The 25,787-nt window shown below is 32.8% G+C and overlaps 1 protein-coding gene and 1 pseudogene across 1 annotated transcript in view; both read left to right on the plus strand.

Annotated features, from left to right (window-relative positions):
* Positions 1–1,629, plus strand: LOC133186993 (uncharacterized; annotated as a pseudogene).
* A 7,206-nt stretch (positions 1,630–8,835) lies between these two features.
* Positions 8,836–25,787, plus strand: part of LOC133186632 (probable sodium/potassium/calcium exchanger CG1090) — a 30,164-nt gene continuing 13,212 nt past the window's right edge. The window contains exons 1-4 of the mRNA XM_061321866.1: positions 8,836–9,070; positions 18,077–18,274; positions 19,371–19,471; positions 22,156–22,242. Of these exons, the coding sequence (XP_061177850.1) occupies positions 8,914–9,070; positions 18,077–18,274; positions 19,371–19,471; positions 22,156–22,242 (543 nt within the window). The 5' untranslated portion in view covers positions 8,836–8,913. The remainder of the gene's footprint in view (positions 9,071–18,076; positions 18,275–19,370; positions 19,472–22,155; positions 22,243–25,787) is intronic.

Here is a 25,787-nt window from a genome sequence, read left to right on the forward strand (position 1 = left end):
ATGACAAGGTGAAGATAACGAACAGTGATCGATTTCGTAAAAATCTACAAAAAATACAAATTTGTGAACAGGGCATGAAACACGAACCCCTAAAAATTCCGCAGGTGGGATCAGGGGCCTAGGAGAAGTAAGCATTCCCTGTTGACCAGTCACACCCGCCGTGAGAAGTATTGATCAGGAAGACGAGACATTCTGTAGTCAAATTAAGTTAAAAAAAAAAAAGGCAAACGCGTCAGCCAAAATACGACCCCAAGTGAAAACTGTGAAGTATATGACAAATTTTTACTGCATACCACCATTTTGCTTCAGCATATCCCTGTTGAGGGAGATTACTTCTTCAAAAGACAAGATGCAAAACGAATCATGATAGCTATCAAAATCACAGAGATGAACAGTGTTAAAAAAGACGGTTCAGAAATCAATTAAAAAATTACGGAACTAGGGGTAATGGAAGGAGATATGGTGGTAAGGGTACAGCACCTTCAACCTTATCTTACACGTGAATGGAAGGCTAGATTGCCGCATAATATAGAAAAGGTTTTTACAAAGTGCTACATGTAATGGTGATGAAATTTTCACGATTATGTTCCAAGATTGGAAGGGCAGAAAGAAGTTTGAGAAATTATTGTTCCATACCCAAAAGTTAAAAGGTGTTTTTTTTTTTTTTTTTTTTTTTTTTTTTTGGCTGCCTTTGATATACAATACTATGGAAACTTCATATCAGCTTACCCCTCTGAATGTCAATTTGATGTCTCAAAAACACAATCTGATAATAGGCTTCTTCTTGGGATTCCATCTGAAAGATTTATCCATCCAGATCATGAAACCATACATGACTTGGTGAGAGATGTTCCCACGGGTCTAAAGGATCTGGAAAAAAATGTTTATCTGGTAGGTTTATAAATTAAAAAAAACTTTCAGCTTCAATGGACAAGTTTGTTATATACCCAGAGATCCAAAATTTCATGGGAATTGATTACTTTGTATACGTGAGAGTCAAAGATGAAACGGTCGCCCGTGTGGCGCAGTGGTTAGAGCGTTCGCTCTAGAGTCGCGGAGTAAGGAGTTGATCCTTACGTCGCGGGTTCGAATCCCACTGTTAGACCGGTCATTCGGATGAGGCAATATAAACCGAAGTCCCGTGTCGCAGTAGGTGCTTTCAAGAAAAAGATCCCTCACTGCTCAATGGCCCTGAGTGCCGAGTATAGGTAAAAAAATTTGCAGCTCTCCACCGGCAAGTGGTGGCGTCTCCATATGAGTGAAAATTTCTCGAGAGGGGCGTTAAACAATAAAAACAAAGGAAGATGAAACGGAAGCATGCACCCCTGGTAAGATGTCACGTCCTAGGAAAAGTTCAGTTCTTTACCTAATTAAAGTTGCAACTGGTGCGGAAATACAATAGGATGAACTTTGAATATTATGAAGACAGTTTTTTTTTTCAGATAACACTGTTACATGTACCATCCACGTTGTTGTGATTATTGCTAGAGGTGACTCACATACATATCCTTTATCAAACATCACAATCTTGAACTTGTATGAGAAAACTTCAAGCTGTCTCCTCTTAAATTGCAGTCAAACCATCTCTTGCACAATTTTTTCTTACGATTGATGGGAAAGAAAAATGATTATAAAAAAAACTGTTTTATAATTTGAAGAGTGAACAGGTTTTAAAATTTATCTTAACATAATTTCCCATGCAGGTTTCATTTGATTCCTGTAAACTGTACTCAGATTGAAAGATATCCTTGTGATTTCTAGTGATGTTTTTGTGGATTAGTAAATATCATATATTTCATGTTAAACTTATTTAGTCTTTTTAATACATTTTAGCTCACCTGTGCTGAAAGTTCTGATCACCTTTTGTTGTCTGCATGTCTGTAAACTTTTTACATGTTTTACTTCTTCTTGAGAACACTGAGTCACCCGGCCAATTTCAGGCGAAGTTGGCACAAAGCATTTAAAGAATGATGCTACCACAAACATGATGGTAATACCGGTAGATTTTTTACCTGTAAGTGCTGAAAATGGAATTCACTTTATAGAATGATTTGGATTCTACATGGAATTTCAAATCATAAACAAAATTTTGACTCGCAGTGTAGAACGATTATAGGCATCCATGCCTACTGTTCAATCCGTGTCAAGTAGCACTGAATAGAATATCCTTTTAAAACAAAAGGACGAATCATAAATCAAGAAGTCCGTGGGCCAAAATGCTCTTCGAGGTAAATGAGGATACGACGATGTTGGTCTCATTAAATCTTTCGAGTACAAAGATCTGGCTTTTTTGATGAATTGATATAATAAGGGACTTCAATCTATACTATCTAAAAATGGTTCCAAATTGTTTTCAGAAATGTATCATTGTTTTAAAGAAGATTGTTTTTCCTTGCGTAAGTCCAGAGAGAGAGAGAGAGAGAGAGAGAGAGAAGTGTTTATAATGTCTATCTACCGGTTCATCAAGTTGCGTTTGAGTGCATGTATTTTGAAGTCAATGATTTCAACAGTGTACATACACGATATTTTTGGGTTTAAGCAAAAGCATCGTACAATTTAAGTATTAAGAAGAATTACATGATGTTTTAAATACTTTTGGTACAATTTCAGTAAAAAACGAAAGAACAAGCGTTAATGAGCTATCCATTAAGGTAAGCAAAAGTAAAGAGGGATTTTTAAAAAAAAAACATACATGTACTGCAAGTAACACTTCCATGCAAAGGAAAAGAGTCAATAAGAGAAAAACTTGATTCAATATTCTTATCTCTTCCTCAGCGTGCACTTGATCCATATGCTTTATACATTACCATATTTAATTTTTTGGATGCTCTCCTTTATCAAAGGAATGATTATTTTTGTCCAAAGACGAAACATCAAATCTGTTCGGACTGATATGTTATTCGCTGAAATGTCCAAGGAAATATCCGGTTCATCCGAACAATTTCGAACAAAAACATTTTAATCTACTTTCTTCTAAAGTGCGATTGTATTTAATTCGTCCGAAGGAAGAACTTCTTTGTCCACACAAATACTTGTTCGTCCGAACGAAGAACAAACTTAATTGTTTGAACTATTATGATCTCATTTGTCTGAACTATTATCCAATTTGTCAGAACATGTATCTAATTCCTTCGAAAAATTATATTTTTCTGGGCTTCAGCGGCACCGTACTATTGCTTGGAGTTAATGCCTCCCTGTTGATTTGATACGCAAGAACATGCTTTGCATAAGAACAATTTTCAAAACGAGGCAAGATATTTACAAATAATTTGATGATACAAGGATATCAACAGTCTCATTTGAAGTCAACATTTTGCAAATTCTATGGTCGATACAATGACCTTGTCAGCAAATATAATCTATCGTTGTAGAATGTTGCCTGACGTTTTTCATACAAATTGTTAGAGGTCGTTATTTTTTCACTGAATTGTCTACAATTTTTTTTCCGTTTGCCAAATTATGACAAGGAGCACATTGCGGGTATGACCGGTCGACAGGGGGTGCTTACTCCTCCATGGCACCTAATCCAACCTCTTATGCTTTAAGAGGTCCGTATTTGCTCTGCTCCCAATGCGTATTGTTTCAATGGTTTATGTTCTTTTAACCACTGAACATGTATCTCTGCTTGTGGACAGTCCGTCCCCGAGGTTACTTGAGTACTTGTAGTTCGGTACTCATTCATTCATAAGTAGTACACAGTATGGCGAAATGATACTGGCAGACGCGTCGGCTTGTAAAATGTGTCACTTTTTTAGTTTATAAGGGGAAACACACACACAGAGATTTCAATTGGTGAACCTCGGATAATTCTCCAGGATATTAAACATATGTTATGTGTGTGGTCTTCATATTCCTAGGTATAAAACCAATAGTTTGTACAAAAAAATTGAAAGAATGTAAAGTTTCTAGTAGAGATAAATTTGATGAATCCTTTTCCGATCCCGTATTATCTATATATTACTAAACAATCTGCCATAAACTGTAAAACCTGTGATGTTTTGATAACAAGCTATTCTTGTACTAGTAATCATACCCGACAAAGCTTCTATTAACAAAACTTGGGAAATACAGTGTATAATCTGCAAATCTTCTAATGTTGTCTTGGAATAGAATGCACTCTTTGTGGGCTAAAAATATTTATGTTGGTGAAACCAAGGGTTCACTTAATAAAAAAATATCGGGGCATATAGATTTCAATTTATCAACGGGGCTAGTATCTTCTCTACAAGCACTTTAATTTACCTGATCATTCTATTTTGTCGGTGAAAGTTTTTGTTTGTTTATCGTTTAACGTCTCTCGCGAGAATTTTTCACTCATATGGAGACAAGGTGGATGGCTGCAAATTTTGACCTATATTCGGCACTCAGGGCCATATAGCAGTGAGTGATCTTTTTTCTTGCCAGCATCTACTGCAACACGGGACCTCGGTTTATACGGTCTCATCCGAAGGACCGGTCACCACGTCCAGCAGTGGGATTCGAACACGCGATGTACGGATCAACTCCTTACTCTGCGACTCTAGAGCGAACGCTCTTAACAGTGCGCCACGCGGGCGACGTCAGTGAACTTTGGAATTCTAGAAAAGATAAACCATCTCTAATAGACCATCATTGAGTAAACCTTTCCATAGACAACGAGAAATATACTAGAAAACTAAGCATGGTCTTTCCATGTGGTAACAATGACAATGTCGATAGTGTTGGGAATCTTTCAAGTCCACAGTGTAGCAATATGAATATGATGTGACTTTTTAACAACACACAGAGACGTATAATTAAGCGAAGTAAAGAAAATCGGGTTTACAATAAACCAATTTTATGTCTCTCGATACTGTACTTCCTTATATATGCAAATAAACATTTAGGTTTTCATCACTTTACTCCGTCTCTTTGAAAGTTTGAAATGATCTATTTCAAAAGGTCCAGGAAAGTCCATATTTGGATTATTCAGTGGCCATCAGAATACAGGCTTGGATCTGTGATTATCGATATAGCATCATAGGTTTTTTTTTTAACCACCACGCTTTACGGAAGAGAAGTTAGTGCTCAAGCAGCTCATATTTTCTCAAACTTCAATTTGTCAACAAAGGAATTGACGCATTAAATATTAGTAATAAACTTTATCGCAAAAGGTCCAGTCTTGTATTCCACTATATTTCATGTTGAAATCCACACCTTGTATTTCCTACAGATTTTCATCCACTATTGCTTTCAATCATTTTATTTACAAAAAAGTGCCTAGATATCGAATATCTAAAACATAATCCTCCTACGTGTTCATGTTGTTCTTTACCCTACATCTATAGCCCTGCTGGACACGTCATTACTGATGACGTAAATATGGCTAATAATGAGGACCTTAAATCACTTATTTTCTAAGGGCCAAAATTTAGGGAACCACGATCTTTCAATTGACGTCATAATTTCATAAATATTATGAATTCTGTGGAAGATAGACTATGAGCCAAACGTGACAAAAAAGACCTTTACACTTTGTCAGAATGGATGGATGTTGAAATCTCGCATTAAGCGATTGAGGGGCAATATGAAAACCATCTATCCTTCTGTCTTCAGTAATTCAGAGGTGAAAAAAGAATTAGATTACACAATCAATATGCACTGGTCCCAGCTGAAACATTCAATTTGCCTTGTTGGTAATTAATGATTATTACTTAACTTGTATTTTAAAAGAATTTGGATTTAGTTCTGCAAGTAATCCAACTTTTACTCATGAATAGCTGTATAGTTCCCTTTTTAAAGAAGAAATTCTTCAAAATCATTTTTCCAGTTTTTTTTTTTTAATATTTACAATCGAATTTGAATTACCATGCCTATAATAGTATCTAAACTTCATAAAAATCCTTACAAACAAAAATATATACATATGTACATGTAGCTGGTTCCAGTAAACGTTCTACTAAGCCTCTTTCTTTACATATAAACAAAATACTACCAACAGTGAATTAGAAACTTCAGGAGTACTGCACAACAATTTATTACATTTTCAACAGTGAAATACTGTAATTTATTTACTGAAAAAAAGTGATATTCCGACACAGTGTGAAAGGGTATCAAAATGGTATTCTCACAGTGTGAGAATATCAGAAGTGTGGCAAATTAAAACGATTTTCCTTCGCACTCGTGAAAATATCAAAACACTCTGTCCCACTCGTGAAAAAATTCCTTATTCATCTACAAAACATTGAATATCCTCTATGTATTTAAGAAGTGGTGTTTATCAGATAACGGTAATTCCAAGGAACTTTTAATTTAAAATCACAAAGTTTGGCGAAAAAAACGTACGACTTTTCAACACTTTATACAACCATTCCCAACGACAACTTTAAGTCCAGGCTTTTTGACATCATTGACAGCTAGCTGCTTTTTCAATAAAAATGGAACTCGTAAATTTACTTGCCTTGTCATTGGTCATTTGTAAAATTATTTTATTAAAAAACATTTTGATTGTATATATACACAATTACTCCGAAGATGATATTAAAAAGATGCTGGAAAAGGTCTAAGTCTATTTTAATAAGGAAATAGGTCCTGACCATTTTCTACAGTGACGTTTTAAAAAATGTTTCTCGTTACAGTAGCATTTTTATTACGGCAAAGTCAAAAAACTGTTCTGGATAGTAGTTTTCGTAATAATTGAAAAAAAAAAAATCAAATCAAAGCCACATACAGAAATAGAAAATCCATTGTTGATTCGCTATATTAATTGTTCAAAGTGAACCAAATGTCGACATTAAAGCAGCAGATGAGAAGAACACTGTATCTGTGTTCTTATCTCTGTAAATGGGGTGATTGATATAGGAAGCACTTAAAGTACTCCAAGTTCACGTGCAGCAAACACTCATCAAGCTTTCAACACTGCTTTAAATATCTGCTATGATTTTCCTAGAACATCTTTTCGCTTTCAATTCCCCGATCTGTCAGTTGGTCTAATATTGCATTTCATAGATTATTTTTTCCCGTAGTAATTTCTGTTTTAGGACAGTTAAATTATATGTTAGTGCCCTTTAAAATAACCTGCTAATGAATTAAAAGTTGTCAGAAAGTTACCAAAACCTTAGAGTGTCTAGGGATATTTTCTGCAAAATAATAATGGAACCACTTGAAAATTTTACCATCTCAAGCATCACCTTTCCCTAGTAACATTTACTTGCAACATTGTCTTCTTCGGTTTACGACCAATTCGTCACTAAATAATCCCGAGAACTATAGCACGATTCGATAGGGCTCATAATCCTTAAATAATTGGCCAGGTCAGCCATTAATATCTTTATATTCCAGGGATTTATACTTTCTTTTCTGAATAGGTACCTCCCCATTTGTTATCTCAACTTGTATTTACCTTTTATCTTCATCTTTTATAAGTTTCATTCACTAGTTAAAAGAGTTAAAACGTTGACAAATATGTTGCAGAAAGAAAAAATCTCAGGCCTCTGTCGAACAATAGTTATCTCTCTTATCTCTCTCTCTCTCTCTCTTTAAAGTAATTTTCAAATTTATTGATTGAGTGTCAGAGTATTTTTTTTTCTCGATTGGATTTATTTAATTTTCTATTCATTATATTTTATCAACTTATTCCTACTGACTTATTTATATTTTTTACCATAATACTTCTGAAAGCATTGAAGATACCTTTTCAAAATAGCAAGCCATGTCCCACGACCACTTTTATAATATATACGGCATGTACCGAATGCGCTCCAGCAGAGAGGTTTAGAAAAAGTTTATACACCGGTAATGTCTATGTTCTTTTTCAATCAGTTTCTTGAAATAATTCAACGAGAGGTTGTCATTAATGTCCTTGTAATTAAAAAAAAAATCACACAAGTGCTTTAATGGTACATGTACTGTTCCCATAAAAGATGTGGTGATTACTATGGAAATTAGTTAAGAAACATAAAAAAAAAACAGTTACTTTTCATCAAAGATAATAAATTAATTACGAAATTAAAGCAATTGGTGTCGGTAATTATTTTGTTACAAAATATACTTCAATTAAAAACAAAAATGAGGGTTTATAAAATTCTGTTTTTCATAATTGCGTTGGAAAAACTTTTAAGAATCTCTGATTGGTGCAAAATTACACTATTGTCGTCCTTTACAAAGTTAGATTTCTCAATATACATGCACTAAGACTCTGTATTTCTGAGTAATTTTTTTTTCTTCAGAAATCGGAATAAAAATGAAATATGTATTCTGGAAGTATGTTTGCTCGTGTATTTTGTAAGGATATCTGGAGGATAATTTATATCATTCTTACTTTAAAATCGTCAATCATATGGGCAATTATGCAAAAAAGCTATATCCCATATATTTCGAATTTGTTCCATTGTTTACATTAGGAACAGTTCTCATATTTATCATTGCAAATAAATATTTGACATTTTTTTTAGAGAAATGCATAGTTTGCATTTTCATGTAAACTAAGGAGGAATATAACCAATAAGATAGCTTGAGAATATAAATAAATGAGGAAAATATAATATCTTTTCCTTTTTAATCCACAAATCAAGTAGGAAATTTATTAAGCAATAAAGCATAAAGAATCACGAGTGACGAAATTTAGAATTCCGGGATAAGAAAACCTATCTCAATCGGAAACGAATTGCAGACACAACACTTATATTTTGTAGTTTTTTAATGACTGAAATTTAAGAGAGATATATGTAAAATAATAAACAAAGTTTAAAGGTTTTGCTTTTATTTAACTCATTTTGTTTAACAAGAATAAAGGATACACATACAGACCAGATCAAAGCTGTCCTCCCTCGGTTGATCAATGAACTCGTCCAAAGTGTTTGTCGGCGATAAACTGCGGTAATGCTGTTTCGTGATAGTCTGTGAATGGACACGATGGACAATATACCACAAATTTGATTTCGTTTAGATAACAGGATGAAAAAGGGCGACATTCGTCTCCTTGTCGGCTGTTCCGTGATTACAGCAACGTGTATATTATTGTGTTTTGTTGATGTGCGAGGGTTCTCGAGTCTGGAATCGCCATGGTCTCTAGCGGATGCTTTCTCGGAGGCCGATTCCTGGGAATCGATAGGTAGGTGTACTGTAAGGTTATTCGCTTATTCTATAAATCTTTGTAGATCTTATAGCCATTTTTATAAACACCATTGTGATAAAGGCTTATATTGAGTATTAAATCAGCACGTGTAGGTTTTCTATACTTCAGTAGCACATTTATAGTCATCGCTCATTAAGTATACTGTACAGTGTACTATAAACCTATTTCACAGATAAGGGGCACAGTATTGAAGTCAATGGTTTAAGTAAATGATGTTTAAATTGAATTAAACTACAAGCACTTGTTTCTGTAATAAAATTCCACCCAGTAAAAGTATTGTAGTTATTCAACTGGGTGAATTTTATCACAGAAACAAGTGCTTGTGAACATGTTGAATTGAACATGTTGAGTAAGTCCAAAGAAAATTTTTTTTTCCTTGTAATGTTTTATAAAACTTTTAGGCTTTCAAAAAGATTAGAAACATGGCACTTTTACAAAAATAGGAGGTACCTTGTGGAAATGATTTAACTAAATATTACGTTTTATTACTTATTAAAATTTTTCTCCATCGAATATTTTGGCCATTATAATCATGATTTCAGTAGGGATCAAAGTACTTGGTACTGGCAGATTTTGAAAGGTTTGACTTAGGGTAAGAATGATTTTTTATGCCCTCTGCCATGAAATGGTTGCAGCATATAGTGTTACCTTTTCTATCTGTCATACTGTCATTGTCTTTCCATCATTATTAGTTTTCTGGATATTTTTTTTTTTTTGCTGTGCTAGTAGATATTGAACTGACTTTAAGGAAGAGTCTTTATATTGATGACTTTGGATCAAGTTTGTGAGTTTCAGGTGGATTGAGGCATTTTTCCAAAAGTTACCATGCTTTGAGTTTGAAAATTTCCTATTCGGTGTTTTTTGGACTTTTTTCTAATTCGTTAGCCCTTTATACTTGTCATGATCACATTTTCATGGAGCTGGATTCTCTTCAACATTTTTAAGTTGTGGTGGGCAGGCAGATTTTATTTTAAAATTTTAATTTTTTTTTTACTAGTTTTCATTGTACAGAAATTTTTGTTGACCTTAATCAATAGGCACAGATTTATATATATATCTATTATGCCCAAATAAAAGTCATTATGGAGATCCATTTATGGGTACATTATAATTTTCTAGTACATAAAGACAACAATCTTTCACAAGCAGCAGTCCTCAATGTTTAATTAATATAGCTGAAAATCACACTCTTGGGATTAAAAACAAAAGTTGATGATGGAATGGTAAGTTGAACACCTACCCTGCTGGGGGGGGGGGGGGGGGGGGGGCTGGGCAGTTGGGAATGAGAATCTAGCTGTAGGCACTTTTTGTCAAGACAATTAGAAAAAATATTATAGTTGATTGATTACATTTTGTCATATTAGTCTGACTCTATGTGGAATAGGGCTATCTATTCAGTCTCATGCTCACAAAACTTGGCAGAAGAAATTTTGCAGCACAACTGGCACCAAACATCACTACAATTAGTCTGTGGGAAAGTTTATAAAAACTTAGTTTCACTTTAAATTCAAATTAAAAATTCATATTAAGTTAATGCAAGTTTGCAAGTGTCCAACCTGTAGATTTTCCTGCAAATCTGACATTGAATTCAAATGACTACTAGCATATCTGGTATATATTGGATAGTGTATATTAAATAGTAAGCATGAATATATTGGTAGATAAGACAGTGTCTAGGATCTTATAATTGATTTCAGATTTACATATATATTTATGTATATCTATATCTCTCAAATTATGTTTATCGTAAATATATCACTAATGTTGTAAAGTAAATCAAGGATTTATTGTGTTTACAGAAGTTTACGTATGTTGATTCAGAAACTATGGAAGATACATGTGACAAGAGGACACTCTCAGTGTTTTTCTCTGTAGAATTCCCTGTATGATAATTAAAAGCACAAATGTACATATTGATTATATAGTCTTCTGTCTGCCCTCAACTTTATAGCATCAGGATTGTATCTCTCTGGGAATATATAAAAGTTGGACAGATCCTCAGCTTCGCAGATCCAACCACTGAAAAAGTCTTTGATATAATAAGGCAACTTTTTTTGTCACAAACTTAAAGGGTATTATTTCTTGCATTATAGTTATATACAAAATCACACATACTTAAAGCATGGTATTCCTGAATTAAATATATAATTACCAGTACTCCTCTTTATTGTTCCTTCATGTACTGTAACATTTTTATAATCATGGTTCCAGATGGCCCTCTGTGTCCTTCGAGGCATATCTACTACCCTGCACTACAACTAGGGGGAACAAATAACTAACACAGGGTATTATTTAATCTCAAACCTATTATTTGGCTGGGACTTTTCATAATTTTCAAATTTCAGTTCAGTTCAGTTCTTTATTCCGTGGGATGTACATCCCATCAGTATTTAGTGTAGTAAGATTTATTAAGAAGATAGAAAAAAAAAAAATTTTTTTGAGGGGGGGGGGATATTGAAAGTCTGAGTAATACCCTGTTAACTGGGGTTTCACTACAATTACTTTTTGGAAACCTTTTTTCTTTTCCATAATGTGCGAGGAAAAATAAACTATATTGACCTTTTTGCATATCAACATGATCAGTAAGTATAAATATGAATATTAAGTTTCTTTACAGTTAAAACATTGCTGTGATGTCATGCCTTTGGTCTTGCAGTCTAAAAATTTACCTGTAGCCGTCCGATAATAATAATTAGCAGTCCAATAATATATTATCGGACGGCAGTGATAACAAAATCGGACAGTACTAGTTAAAAAACAACAACTAGAGTGAAATCAAGGTTTAATATGTCCAGAAACCTAAAAATAAAAGTTAAGGAGAAAAAATTCAGGGAAAGTAAACGCGGGCCTCAAACAGTCTGATAATTTTACATATAGAACAGTATTCAGCATATATCCATTACATATATATTTTTCCACCTTGTGTATCAATAATTCAATGTGAATTGATTGCAAGCAAATACTTTTACATGCCTATAGCTTTTGATGAGTAAGACAAATGTTCTGATCTTATGCATGAATTCATTTAATTTCCTGAAGATATTTTTACTGAGAAAGAGTTGTAGGGCAATAAAACTAAAGTTCTTCTTTGACATATATTGATTTAATTGTTCTGACCTTCCTGGATAATCAGGCGGGCCTGCAGTGTTGGTGTTTTATTGATTTATTCTTTAGTTAGTGGAACATTAAAATGACCTTCATAATCTGCGGATTAAACATGTTCAAGTGATTTCAAGCCATGCGTTTTAATTTGCACTATATATTTTATAGTGGTGTCAGAAGTTTATTAGTAACTAACATAGAGGAGGACTTGTCAAGAATTTTAATATGGATTTACTTAGGATTAACTTCTTGAGGCTGATTATACTATTAAGATGATTTGAATTATTATAAATGGGTAATTGGGTATTTATTTTTTATAGTAAACAGCAAAACACAAAGCTAAAACAAACAAACAAAAAATATTATTAAGACGAAGTTCTAGAATTACCTTTAAGATGTATTGTGAGTCCGTTGTTCACCCAGAATATTCGTCATATGAATGACTGTTTATCAAATACACACTCTTGACCATAGATAAGTTGGTAGAAGCCTAAAGGAGAGAGTAAAAATGAAAGATCTATGGTTAAAGGTTATTAAAGACTGTCTTTCTCTTTCTCTCTCCCCCCCCCCCCCCCCCCCATCAAACTATGAAATACAGTCATAGAATGACTACAGTTGTGTACCATTTTGTGAAGAGGTTGTTAATTTATAAAACAAGTGTTCCTTTAGTTTGATTATCTGTTTATCCTTTAACATATGTACCAACCAGGAAGGGTACAATTTCACATTTTATTTAGAAATCATTTGTATACATCTATCAGTTACAGTTTAATGATCTGATGTACATGTAGACATATAATTTAATACATCAAAATAACATCTGCAGGATTTGTGTATAACATTTTAAACATGTAAGAAGACAATATTTTTAATCTTAAAACAGAGTATTGTCACACTATATTGTATATATTCAAAATTAATACTAATGTAATTAATATTGATAATGTTATTCCAATTTCTCTGTGCCTAATGGTTCCCAATCCCCTAAGAAAAAAAAAAGACAGAAAGGGGTTGGGGGGTGGGGGTGGGGGGTGAGGAATCGAAGCAGTATTTTTAAGAAGGAAACTTCTTTAATACCCAGTCTGTGACATGTCTATCTGAAATTTTTATTTCAATTAACCTATACCACACAGTGGCAGTTGAGAGAACTTAATACACATGCGATAATTGAATTTGGGTCTGACAAAACTCAGGATTTGACTTTTTTTTCACCACTGAGCAGCAGCTTAGTCTGTATAGCTCTTATGTGCACTGAAAAAAAGACAACAAAGTTCAGGTTCAGTAAAATCTGTGCCCACTGAAAACTTTCATTCATTTTAATGCATGTATTGCAGTCAACTGGAAAAATGTGATAAATTCAGATGATTAATCACAGTGGTTAAGGTTATATTAGTCTGATCCCTAATTTTCCATGAAAACCTGCTCTTGCATACAATCATAACCTTATATCACAAATCTTTATTCTATATGTATGGCGATTTCTTCATTTGTGTCTATCAGGGGATGATATTTGTAAGGCCATGGCCTCTTAAAGGCCATTAAGCATGAACATTACATACGATCAATTGTTAATGTATGTTGTCTGTAAAGAAAGTAATGTCTCTTGAAATTGATAAGGCTACACCCATTTGTACTGAGTAATATATAATAAATAAATCTTTCAAATGTGAAAAGAAGTAATTTCTACTATTATAATTACGGGACTGAATAAGTTACGTTACAGTAATAGTATTGAGATGAATTGTACATGCAGTACTTCTGTGGTTTAATTCAGCAATACTTGTCGGGATCCTTTTCAGTTTTAGTTTCAGTTTTACCATGATAGTATGTCAAGAACTCTTAAATTGCATGGTTGCAATATGTTTTAGGAGGCTTCTTGGAGCTTTCATTGTTTTTAATGAAAGCTGAAAGTTGCTTTTTGTTTTGCACTATCAGATTGATAAAAATGTTGTACATGGTCAAAATACATCCAGGAACCATGTACCAAATTCCTTCTCCACCTCTTTCATTCAGTTAGGGTTGCATTGTCAAGAGAAGATCAATCCATATATTTCCAGTATAATTAAATGTGGATGACCTTCCTATTTTTTAGCTAGGTCATGATGTTGAGATGTTATATGGTTATTTGTGTGAAATTTCGAATTGTCACAGTTCATGAAATTTTCAAGACTACATTATGTTATACAGACCCTAAAATGTGCTACTACACCAGGGCTCGACAATAACGCTTGTCCGCTTGTCCGGTACCAGTGAAAAAAATTACGGACAAGTGAATATTGCTGGGCACTTGTCCGATTGGACAAGTGCATTTTAATATATAGGAGTCTCTAAATAATTAAAAAAACGACTGTTGATAGTTAATCGGTAGTTTCAAGACGGAACTGTACATAAAAACCGGACTTCGATCCCCATAGTGATCGTGAGTTCACATTCAATCGGGATCGAAGTTCACTAATTGCATACTACTGAAAAGGCATGGAACTTATGAACTTGACGAAGTTTGGTTCACTTGTGGACATTTATGTTGTTGTCAGACCAGAAAGACTAGATAAAATTTCGTTTAATGTGTTTGTTGTATTTATCAATAACATCATGAATCAATCAAGCACATGTCACGTGTAATGGACTTTATTTTAGTTTTCCAGTTGACAGTATTAGATATTTATTGAAAATTTTTCGGACAAGCGAAGTTGAAGTTCAGACAAGTAAATGTCTTGGTCACTTGTCCGAATGGACATGAAAGAAAAAAAGTTAATGTCGAGCCCTGAACACCACTTGCACGGTTCGGTTCATTTTGTTTTGTGTACGGTACGGTACGCTTCTTGCACGGAACGGTACGCTTTGTGAATGGTACGGTTCGCTTTGTGCACAGTACAGTACGCTTCTTGCAGGGAAGGGTTCGTTTTGTGTACAGTACGGTTCGCTTTGTGCACGGTACGGTACACTTCTTGCACGGAACGGTTCGTTTTGTAAACGGTACGCTTTGGTGAATGGTATGTAAATTAAGTGGGTGGAGCCTGTACGCTTTAGTTTATGATTGGCTACTTCATAAAGTCGTTTATTTCTTTATTATAATCTCTTTATTTTATATAAATGGAAGGACGGTATCGCAAGCATTTTTAATATTAAGTTGTTTTTAAGTTAAAGCTGATATAGATATTTCCTTTTTACAGCTCTATTTTCATTATTACATGTAACTAGCTGTAATAAGTCATCTTATTAACTGTATATTTTTTAATTTAATTTCTGTATGAACTACTTTCAATTTTTAAAATAAAATAATTTTACTTGTCTATTTATTATCTTATTTTGTACACATGATTACCTTATGGTTCAATAACTTGGAAATAAATGGAACATATCAACAAACACAGCATAACAAGGATGAAAAAAAAAATTTGGTTGTGTCGCCATAAAGGCCTTTCTGTATTTTTTTTAAGAATTAAAGCGTACATATGTTTTTTTTTTTTTTTTACTTTTAATTTTCCTAATTGAATACAATTATTATTTTAAATATTCACTTATCACACTTTTAAACAAATGAGTTTGATTTGATAAATCCCTCTGCTTTCATTTCGTCTACCATTCTTTTTTAAATTACCGTAACGTTCTTGTCGCTGTTGCTTCATTTAAAAAAAAAAAAAAAAAAAATTTTCTCTTGACCGAATGATCAAACAAATAAAAAATAAGTCATTATTTTCATATTTATTTGCGAGGAATTTTAATTTTTTTTTTAATAGATTGCTTACTAGGTGTTTGGCTCACTAGGAAAAATATATTGAAAAGTAATCGGTGGAAGCGCACACAATTAGTGCAAAATATTACTTAATTTTTGTGCACGGAATTGTTTTCCTTTTTACATAAATTTTACATCAATGTGTAAAAATGCTTTTTAAAGGGAAGTTACAATCAAGAAAACGGTTAAGACAGCTTCAATTCCATGTACAATGTATAAATGTATATAATATATATTGACTGCAAAGAAAGATTTCCGAACTAAATAATATGTTATAAAATGTTAGAAATAAATAGTCCGTTTTCAATTAGGTAGAAAAAAAAATAATATGCAGCCATGCATGTCCTCAAAAACTTTGAAAATGATCGAATAATGTCGGGTGCTACCCTCCTCCCTTTGTTTCCTTGTCAAACTCAAACTTTTTTATCGAAGATCTAGAAGAAAAGCTGACTGCACATGAAATTCTACTTATCTGCTGATTAAAACTGGTTCATTGTTGTAGACTTGCTGTATATAAGACAGCAAACTGTTGATACACGTGTGAATGTAGGCATATCTGGACTAACAGGATTAGATACGGTTCAATATACACAGTTTAAGTTTTTACCTGTGCACGTGTGATGACAATACTTTAAGATTAAATTGGGCTTTATGTGTAAATTCCAGGTAACATATTTTATCTGCAGGTTTCAGTGAATGAAGTAAATGAAATGGGAATATGTTTTAAATAAAAATTAATTCTGACATATATCCAGATTTTTAAAATTTTTTTTTGATCACGTGTATTAAACTGAAAATTCCATGCGAAAATGTGGCGATCGAACTTTTTGACAGTATGTTATATTGGCGATAACATCTTGGGTTGGTCAGAAGAGTGTAAACCAACACATGTTATTTGTATATACATCGCTTTTATTTATTTTTTTTTTGAGTGATTGAGAGGTTTTTCATGTCCGGTTTCAAATTGACAATTTAGTTCGTAATTTTTTTTTTCTTTGCTAAATCTGTAATCATTTCTCCCTAAAACTATTACTTACATGAATAAAAAATGATTTTAAGGGCTTGATTTCGGAAAATAGCACAGAATCCTAATACATTTTTCAATGTGTCTTGGTTTCCGAGAACTTTCATAGAGACAAGAATAGGGTAGATAAAAGCTATAGAAATAAACGATAACGTGTTTAATTCACTTTTATTTATTATAAATTGTACAAGAAAATATAAAGATGCAGCATTTAATATGAAAAAAAAAATTAGTCAAGCACAACCCGATCATGGATAGCAAATAAGGAATCGCCTCACACTCTGTCAAGTTGTTTTGAAGCTGTGACTAGTTTTGAGTAGTTTCCTTATATTAAAAGATGTACATGATGTAAGTCCAGATGCATGGTACATAATAAAAATATTCTGAATCTCTAGGGTTATTGTCCATCCTTCTTTAACGGGCGCTGCATCGAAAGAAATGAAAAAAATTACTTACTGTAATTGGTCACTGCAAGTTTGGGGCGTGGCTTGCATAATTATTTTAAAAATTATTCATGAACGGTAGGTTCACTTTGTGCACGGTATGGTACGCTTCTTGTACTGTATGGTTCGTTTTGTGTACAGTACGGTTTGCTTTATGCACGGTACGGTACGCTTCTTGCACGGTACGGTACACTTCTTGCATGGAACGGTACGGTTTGTTTCTGAGGTGTAGTAGCACGTTGTAGGGTCTGTACCCAGTAACATATATTAACTTCAATGCTTATTTGATAATATCATGATTATGTCACATACAACTGTACATCGAATGTTGTATAATAATAATTCTACAATAAACAGGATAAATTCAGCAGGACATTTATTTTATTGCATGCATTATTTACACTGTATAGATCTCTAGGTATGTTAGACTTAGAGAGATTATTATATGGTGAGATAATCATGGAAGTAATGATTTCTGCAGTTAATAAAAATAACAAGCACAACTCAAATACATACAATTGTGTGCTGCATTATTCAGAGAGTTTATTGAAAATCAGTTGATTATTAACTGCAAGTTATTTGATTACCTGTATATATAATGTTTGCTTTGATATTTTAAATGTCATGAGTAAAAATGAAACAAACATTAAATTTACTGTTTTCTTCAAATTCTGCAGTTGCCACCCGGAAGTTGAACTCCCTGACCAACTGTACTCCCCGGGCCATCAGACAGTTCCCCACGGGCCTCTTCTCCCAGAAGCAGCGGGCAGGTGGTGCTGTCATCATCCATATACTGGTGGCCGTGTACATGTTCGCGGCCTTCGCTTACATCTGTGATGACTACTTTGTTCCATCCTTAGAAATTATGTGTGATGGTAGGGGTTTATCTAAGTTACCTACTTAGTTGTAAGAATTGAAATTTATAGTCATCCATTGTGTGCAGTATACACTTCAGTGGTTTCCTTAATTTTCTTGGGGATCCAATGTTGACTGTGTTTTGGCAAAATAATTATACAATGTCTTTGATACATCCTGACCTATTTTATGATAAGTAAAATTTGTATATCATTGATAACCTTATCTCAATATCTGACTCAACCACGAAAACAACAAAAATTGATCTTCAGCCAAAAAAGAGGAAACATTCGAAGATGGAAGTATGACTGAGTTAACTTATTCATTTATTGCATAATGAGGCTGAGAACCAAATCACAGTCTCCATGCAATGACAGTTAATATTAGGATGATTTTATTTAGAATCTCTTTTGAATAAACAAAAAAAAAAAAAAAAATAAGCTCATGCTTATACATGTGTTCAGTTTAAATTTGACAGAATATGTTTTTATTAAAAAGGCAAGGTTTATGCATGCAGTGTTCATAGTGATGTATGGCAATATATCTTAAAGGAAACAGACAATAAATCACAATTGGTGGGATGATTAAATAAGTGAATGTCAACATTGGTCACATACATTGACTGAAAATCTTCATTGAATTCACATGGCTGCATATTACTGTTTGTAGGGAATGTCATTGCTTAGTAAATTTATGCAGAGCTTTGCTCGTTAATTAACAGAACAATACATCTTCATGATTATCTATTACAGCTATGCATCAATCATTCTAAAATGAGTATAATTTTAAATCACTAATCTTCAATTATGTTTATTTTAAATCTTTAATCCTTTTTTTTTTTCAAGAAAACTTGATCATGTATATATATGATCAAAGCAGATTTTTTTTTTAATTTATATGATTAGATTTAATGCTGAAACTACAGTTAATTGTCTTTTCAACATTGTTCAATAAATGTAGACTGGTCAGAGAAATAAGAATCCTATTGTGCAACTTGTGTGAAAGTCTAGGTTTCATTTTCACAGAAAAAAGATGCATGATCTTTATAAAATAGTGAGACTATCTTATCCCTTTCTTTAAAGTATGTTGTTGTTAAATTTTATTTTTTATCTACAGTGTTTCACATTCAGTCTGATGTAGCGGGTGCCACATTGATGGCTGCGGGAAGTTCAGCTCCCGAGCTAGCCACGGCAGTCATTGCTGTATTTATAGCACAGGTACAGTACTGTAGTATACGACTTGAATAACAACTAAGTCATTGCTGTATTTATAGCACAGGTACACAATTTAAACAACAGCTAATTAAGTCAGTTTGTATTTATTGCACAGGTAGTATACCACTTGTACAATGGAAGACATACTGAACAAGCAAACCCAAACATACAATAGAATAGGACCCTTAGGTTTGCCCTGCTTTTTATCATGTTTAATATGTTAAAATTCTAACTTACCAATTGATTCAAACATGTTGAGGAGCAATTATCATTAATTAAAAATTTAAAAATCCCCCCCCCCCCCCAATACAATAATGGGCATTCATGTGTTCATGTGTAGAAAAGGTTGGCAAAACAATTTGCATCAGAATTAACTCAATCATTAAACACATCTGAATTTAGCAGCCATATGTGCAATTGCTAACAGAAAATTTTCAAATGATTGCACTAAAAATAGTCTTGAATTTAGCTTAATATGTTACTGGTGTTCATCATTTTTGCAGACGCATGCATTTTAATTCATACAATTGTAATTTAGTTGAATTCTGACAAGCATTGATTAATGCTTGTTAAACATTACTTGTAACATGAGTATACAAGAACACATCTGTAGTTATCTACAATTGACATCGGAAAAATTATTGTTTTACAAATGTATGAACTGATCAATATGAAAAAAATCAATAGGTATACATAAAAATTCATGTTAGATCTATCTTAGTAGCATATGTATCAATGATAAATTTGAGGAAATAAAACAGAAAAAAAGTAGTTTTACAAGAAATGGAAACACCAATCTCTTCTTGTTTTAAGATGTATACTGGAAATAAATTAGTAATATGTAGCTGAATGAGGCTATAAATACAGTAGATCTAGTCTAATCAGGTAATTGTGTATTCTGAAACCTTGCATATTACAATGTAAATTTTTATTTCATTTCATTAATAAATTTAATTGTTTAAAATGTTGCCTAATCCAGAATGAACTGTCTAACAATGGTCAATTTGTATGGAAGCAGTGATGTCCAGAAAAGACATGTTTTACTGTATTTATCATGTTTATAATTAGATATATTAGTAAAAACTTGGAAAGATCTTCTCTTTTTATTTACATGTACTAGTACTTGTCTTCAACTTGAACTTCACCATCATATGTTATTTTCAAGTAACACCTCTTGGCAAGAGTCAAGGTCATAGTCATGACTTATATCAGATAAAGGTCAGATTAAGAGGTTAAAGGTCAAGTAGAGAATTGATACATGTACATATCTTGATAGGCTGTTATACAGGGAGTTGCACTTTTTTATTTTTACAAGTACTTGTATATAGTTTGCTTAAATTTTAACATTTTATTGCTGATGCTTTACAGGTAGAAATAATAATTATATTGGAAATTCTAGTTTGCTTAGTATTTGGTTCTGTCATAATGACAGCTGTGCATGCGTGAGAGCAGTGTAGACAGGTGCACCATATGTTGCTTGTATGTCCACTGATGAAAATCGGATTCAATGTATATTTAACAAATTTGTACTGCCTCTTTGTTTGCCTTTGCCTTTATTTTTGCTCAAAATGTCTGATTCATTAAAAGGTCTTATAAATTCATATTTTTATACATGTATATAGTTAAGAGTGGTAATTGGCCAGTATTTGTGTCATATATGACCTTGCAAAAAGAACCATTGGGCAAGGGCAGAAGAAATGATAAAATATAGAAATGTAGAATTTTTGTATGGTTCTCAGTTCTCACCATAATTCATTATTTTGTAGTCTTTAAAATGAGAAGCTATAGAAACTTGTTTTACTCACACATCTTACTCAAGACTGGAGGGGATGGTTTATGACCCTGAATTGGGGGCAATTGAAGGTCACATAAATTGACCTTTGTTAGAGTACAACAGAGGTATTAGAGTTTTTTAAAAGACTTCTTCTTGCATTCAGACTTCAAGCATTCACTGCTTCAAGTTTGCCCACTTTACTTCATGTTCTTTGGTAAAATTATACTCCTTTGCATTTATCTCCATATAAACAATATGTAAAACCAGGCAAGCTACAAGCTGATGAAACAAGGATATCAACAGTCTCGTTTGAAGTCACCATTTCACAAGTTCTATGGTCAATACAATGACCTTGTCAGCAAATACTATCTATCATTAAGTCAAATGCTGACTGACTTTTTTCATACTAATTGCTAGGCCATTATTTACACACTGAATTGTCTACAGATTTTTCCGTTTTTCCCGATCATAAGTAGAAGCACATGGTAGGTGTGATTCGTGTTTGCTTCTCCATGACACCTGATCCCATCTCTGATGTTTTTTAGATGTCCGTGTTTGTTCTGCTCTTGATTTGCATTGTTTAATAGACTTTGAGCCTGAATAATGTTCGTTATCTCCATTATTCATTTCACAAAGTTATTTTTTTTCCTTTGAGTGTTGAAGAAAAAATATTTGAATTTTAGAATTATGGAATTTTGATTTTCTTCCCCCTGTACAAATGCAAAGTTAAGAATCATGCAGTTGTATCAAACTTATTATTTAAAGTAACTTAATTTGATAGGTTCCAAAACACCTCTGAAAAGAAAGTGCAACTTAATGCAAGTGTCTCAAAAACTCATCAGTTGATAAATATTCACATAAATTTTATTATTTTTTTCAAATTCATATTCCCATTTATTTCTTGATTTTGTAGGATGACATTGGACTAGGAGCTGTGGTTGGCTCTGCTGTTTATAATGTGTTGTTTGTCATCAGTGTGTGTGCCTTCTGTGCTGGCATGGTAAGTGATGTGCTGTTTATACAATGTGCTCTGTCAGCAATGTGTGTGCTCCCTGTACTGGCTTGGTTAGTCTTATAGTGCTTTTTATAATGTGCGTTCTGTCATCAGTGTGTGTGTGCTCCCAGTGCTGTCGTGGTAAGTTTTGTGCTGTTTATAATGTGCTCTCTGTCATCAGTGTGTGTGCTCCCCGTGCTGGCATGGTAAGTTTTGTGCTGTATCGTGCTCTCGTCATTAGAGTGTGTGCCTTCTCACAGTGCTGGCATCCTGCGTTTTGTGTTTGTTTTTTTTCTTTCAATTAGTATGGCAATGTGGATTATGCATGTATTTTCATTGAAATGTGTAGTTTTAACAGATCTTCAAAACAAAAAAACAAAAACAAAAACAAAAAAACAGGGAAAAAATGTAATGTCAAGTATTTTGATGTTTTGATTGTATTTATATATTTTAACAGGTGCAGCTTATTTTAAAGCTTCCAAGAATCTCTCTTTAATTTAATACATGCCTGTTATTTTGATATATTGTTACAGGAAATTGTTAATCACTGTTAAAATAAAGATATTTTTATGCAAATCAAAGCCTGGCTGGTTTGTCTTTGCACCATGATCAGAACTTGTGAACTGTGCAGCATGCATTAATTCATGTCGGGCCCCTGTCACATGGATTCAGAATTATTTCCCCTTGAACAACCTCTCTCATAGTTCAAAAAACATCAAATGATTCTTTTCACCATTTACTCTCTGAAAATATTTTTTTCATGATCGTTTTGAACAATTTAATAAAATAACCACTGAATTTAAAGGTGCTTAGACACAGATTTGAAGTTAATATTTACTCAAATATTCTGTATAATTTCATGACTTATATGTTGCTATAGCATTTCATACGAAAATTTGATAAAAATCTTATTTTATCTGGAAGTTATTGAAACTTCGAATTTCTGGACACGTTTGATAGATACATCCTTGCACTTTCACAAATTTTAACTTTATCCTTATTACTTTAGAAAAGTAGCAATTTTGTTGTTTATTAAGGTATGTCACTCGTGAAATTTCTTATATCAAGGATTTTTTGAGAAGTATATTTTGGATAAGTACTCATATAGTATGACTCAAAATCGCAGAGAAAATGGGGTGTCAGTGTGCATCTAACTGAGCTACGGTACAATTAAGTTGACCTTTTTGCACTTAAATTGTAACTCTTTGGTTAATCACTTTAACCGTTATCATATTTTATAAGATGTAACCATGGCAATAAACATATTAATCTTATTTTACTTAAAATAGTTTGAATAATATTTATCATTGAACAAATCATGCAAATTAATGCGCGTGAATTATTGTGTTACCTTTTTGCACTAAAAAAGTCTCATATTTGGGGTATTAAAAATCTAAATAGGCAATAGAATATTTTCTTGTATCAAACTTTTTATGACTTAAGTGCTGATTGGTCAAAAGTATCGAGTAGTTTAAAATAATGAAAGAAAAAGTTGGGGTCAGTGATGTAAATTTTGAAATATTGGTCAAAATATGCGATTTTCTGGCAAAAAACTGTTTAAATTTTATCTTGACTTCTTTAATATATCTTCATTTCTTGGCAAAATTTGTTGAGCAAAGGTGTAAATTTTGTTATAAAAATATAAATTGAGACCTATATTTAATATCCCAGGCATATCATAACGGAATATGTTCTCTGAGTAAAAATATGTGAGGCTAAAGTTCCAAGATATTAAATAAAATAAATGTGTAGATTTGCAGAAATTTGTGCTAAATATCCTTCCACCACAAGAAATAGTCCCTTATAAATTTTGTTTCTTTATGAATTTTTGAGCAGTTTTTTAATTGAATGTTGAACATTTTACATTGTTTAATTTAAATATGTTATAAAGATTGAACTGTAATAAATAGTTTTTAAGTTAGAGGTTCTGACTGAACTTTTCTAAAAGGCAGACGAGTGACATACCTTAAGGAAAAATATTAAAACTGATAATGCAGAAATTTCAGAGTAGAAATGTAGAAAGCAAAATCCTCTCAACAGTATTGTCAGTCGGTGCTCAGTGGTGTGTGCAGAGTTTAACAATTGAAAACACCCGGTGAAATGTTAACATTAACAACAACAGAGCTCATGCCCTGTTTACAAAAACAGTTTACGTTTCAAAGGTGTATTCAATTTGTTAAACTCTGTACACAACTACACAACATTTAGCACGGGCTGACAATACTTATAAGTGAGTGGTTTTTGCTTTCACACACTTTTACTCTGAATTTTCTGGATTATAGATGTAATATTATTCATTAATACACAACAAAATTGCTACTTTTCTTAAGTATTAAGGATAAATTTAAAAATTGTGAAAGTGCAAAGATGTGTTACAGTCCCTGAAACGTTCTACTTTCCCACTTGAACGGTGAGCGAACGCTGAACGAACGGTGAACGAACCCTGAACGAACGCAGAGCGAACGGTGAGTGAACGATGTGTGAACACTGAACGCAACTTGGTGAACGATGTGTGAACGGTGAGCGAACGCAGAACGCGAACGGAGCGCAAACGCGAACGCAAAGTGAACGGTGAACAAACGGTGAACGCAAGATGAACGATATATTCGGAATGCCTCTGATCTTTTCCTTGCATTGAAACTATTTTATTGTATTATAATGTCAGGTGCCAAAAAAAAATAAAAAATAAATAAATAAATAAATAAGTAAACCAATAAATGAATGAATAAATAAGTAAATAAAATAAATTCTCCAAAATTGTCCTAAGAAAGACGATTCATGCACATTAAGTTTTTAATCACACGATTTTTAACGCATTAAAACATTGCAATTGTTGCCGAACGCTGAAGTATAAAAGATATTTTTTTAGTTGGAAAATAAAAATGTTTATTCTTATTTGATAACAAATCAGAGAAAACTTCTGACTTATAGAATGAATTAAATCGATTGTAACATCCATTCATATATGTATCTCCGTGTCAAGGCGATTTCATGTAAAGTAATAAAAAAAATTAATTACAAAGGTCAGTGGACGTTTTGCATTTATACGCTCGTATTTTAAATGTTTAATACAATAATATATTATGTGTCATTTCTATTTTTCATGATGATTTATTGAGCAGACTTCTACATGTATCTGTAGATGACCGTGATTATACTCAGACAAGATAATACAAAGATACATATTCATATTATTTGTTATAAATTCAATTTTCAGAACTTGATATTTAAGTAATATGCTGTTATAATTTTTATCAAACAGACAAATGAGAGAGAGAGAGAGAGAGATACATTCCGTTTCAGCCCCCCTTCCTTTCAGGCTTCACTAAATGCACCTATATCAAACAATAACTCTGATATTTTTTTCTAAATATATTAGACAGTGAAAGTAACTTTTTTTTTTTATCAACAAATCATATCCATCTGTTTGACAGTATTACTCGTTTTTATTTTCCTGCTTCAAGTTCACACGAAGTCCACGTGCTTGTCCTGTCAATCAAAATCATTCGACACTGTGCAGGTGTGAAAGTTTCGTCACATCGAAGACGAAG

This window comes from Saccostrea echinata, unplaced genomic scaffold (genome assembly GCF_033153115.1).
Source record: "Saccostrea echinata isolate AGI-Se365-2 ecotype Australia unplaced genomic scaffold, CSIRO_AGI_Sech_v1 ptg000014l, whole genome shotgun sequence".
NCBI classification, from domain to species: domain Eukaryota; kingdom Metazoa; phylum Mollusca; class Bivalvia; order Ostreida; family Ostreidae; genus Saccostrea; species Saccostrea echinata.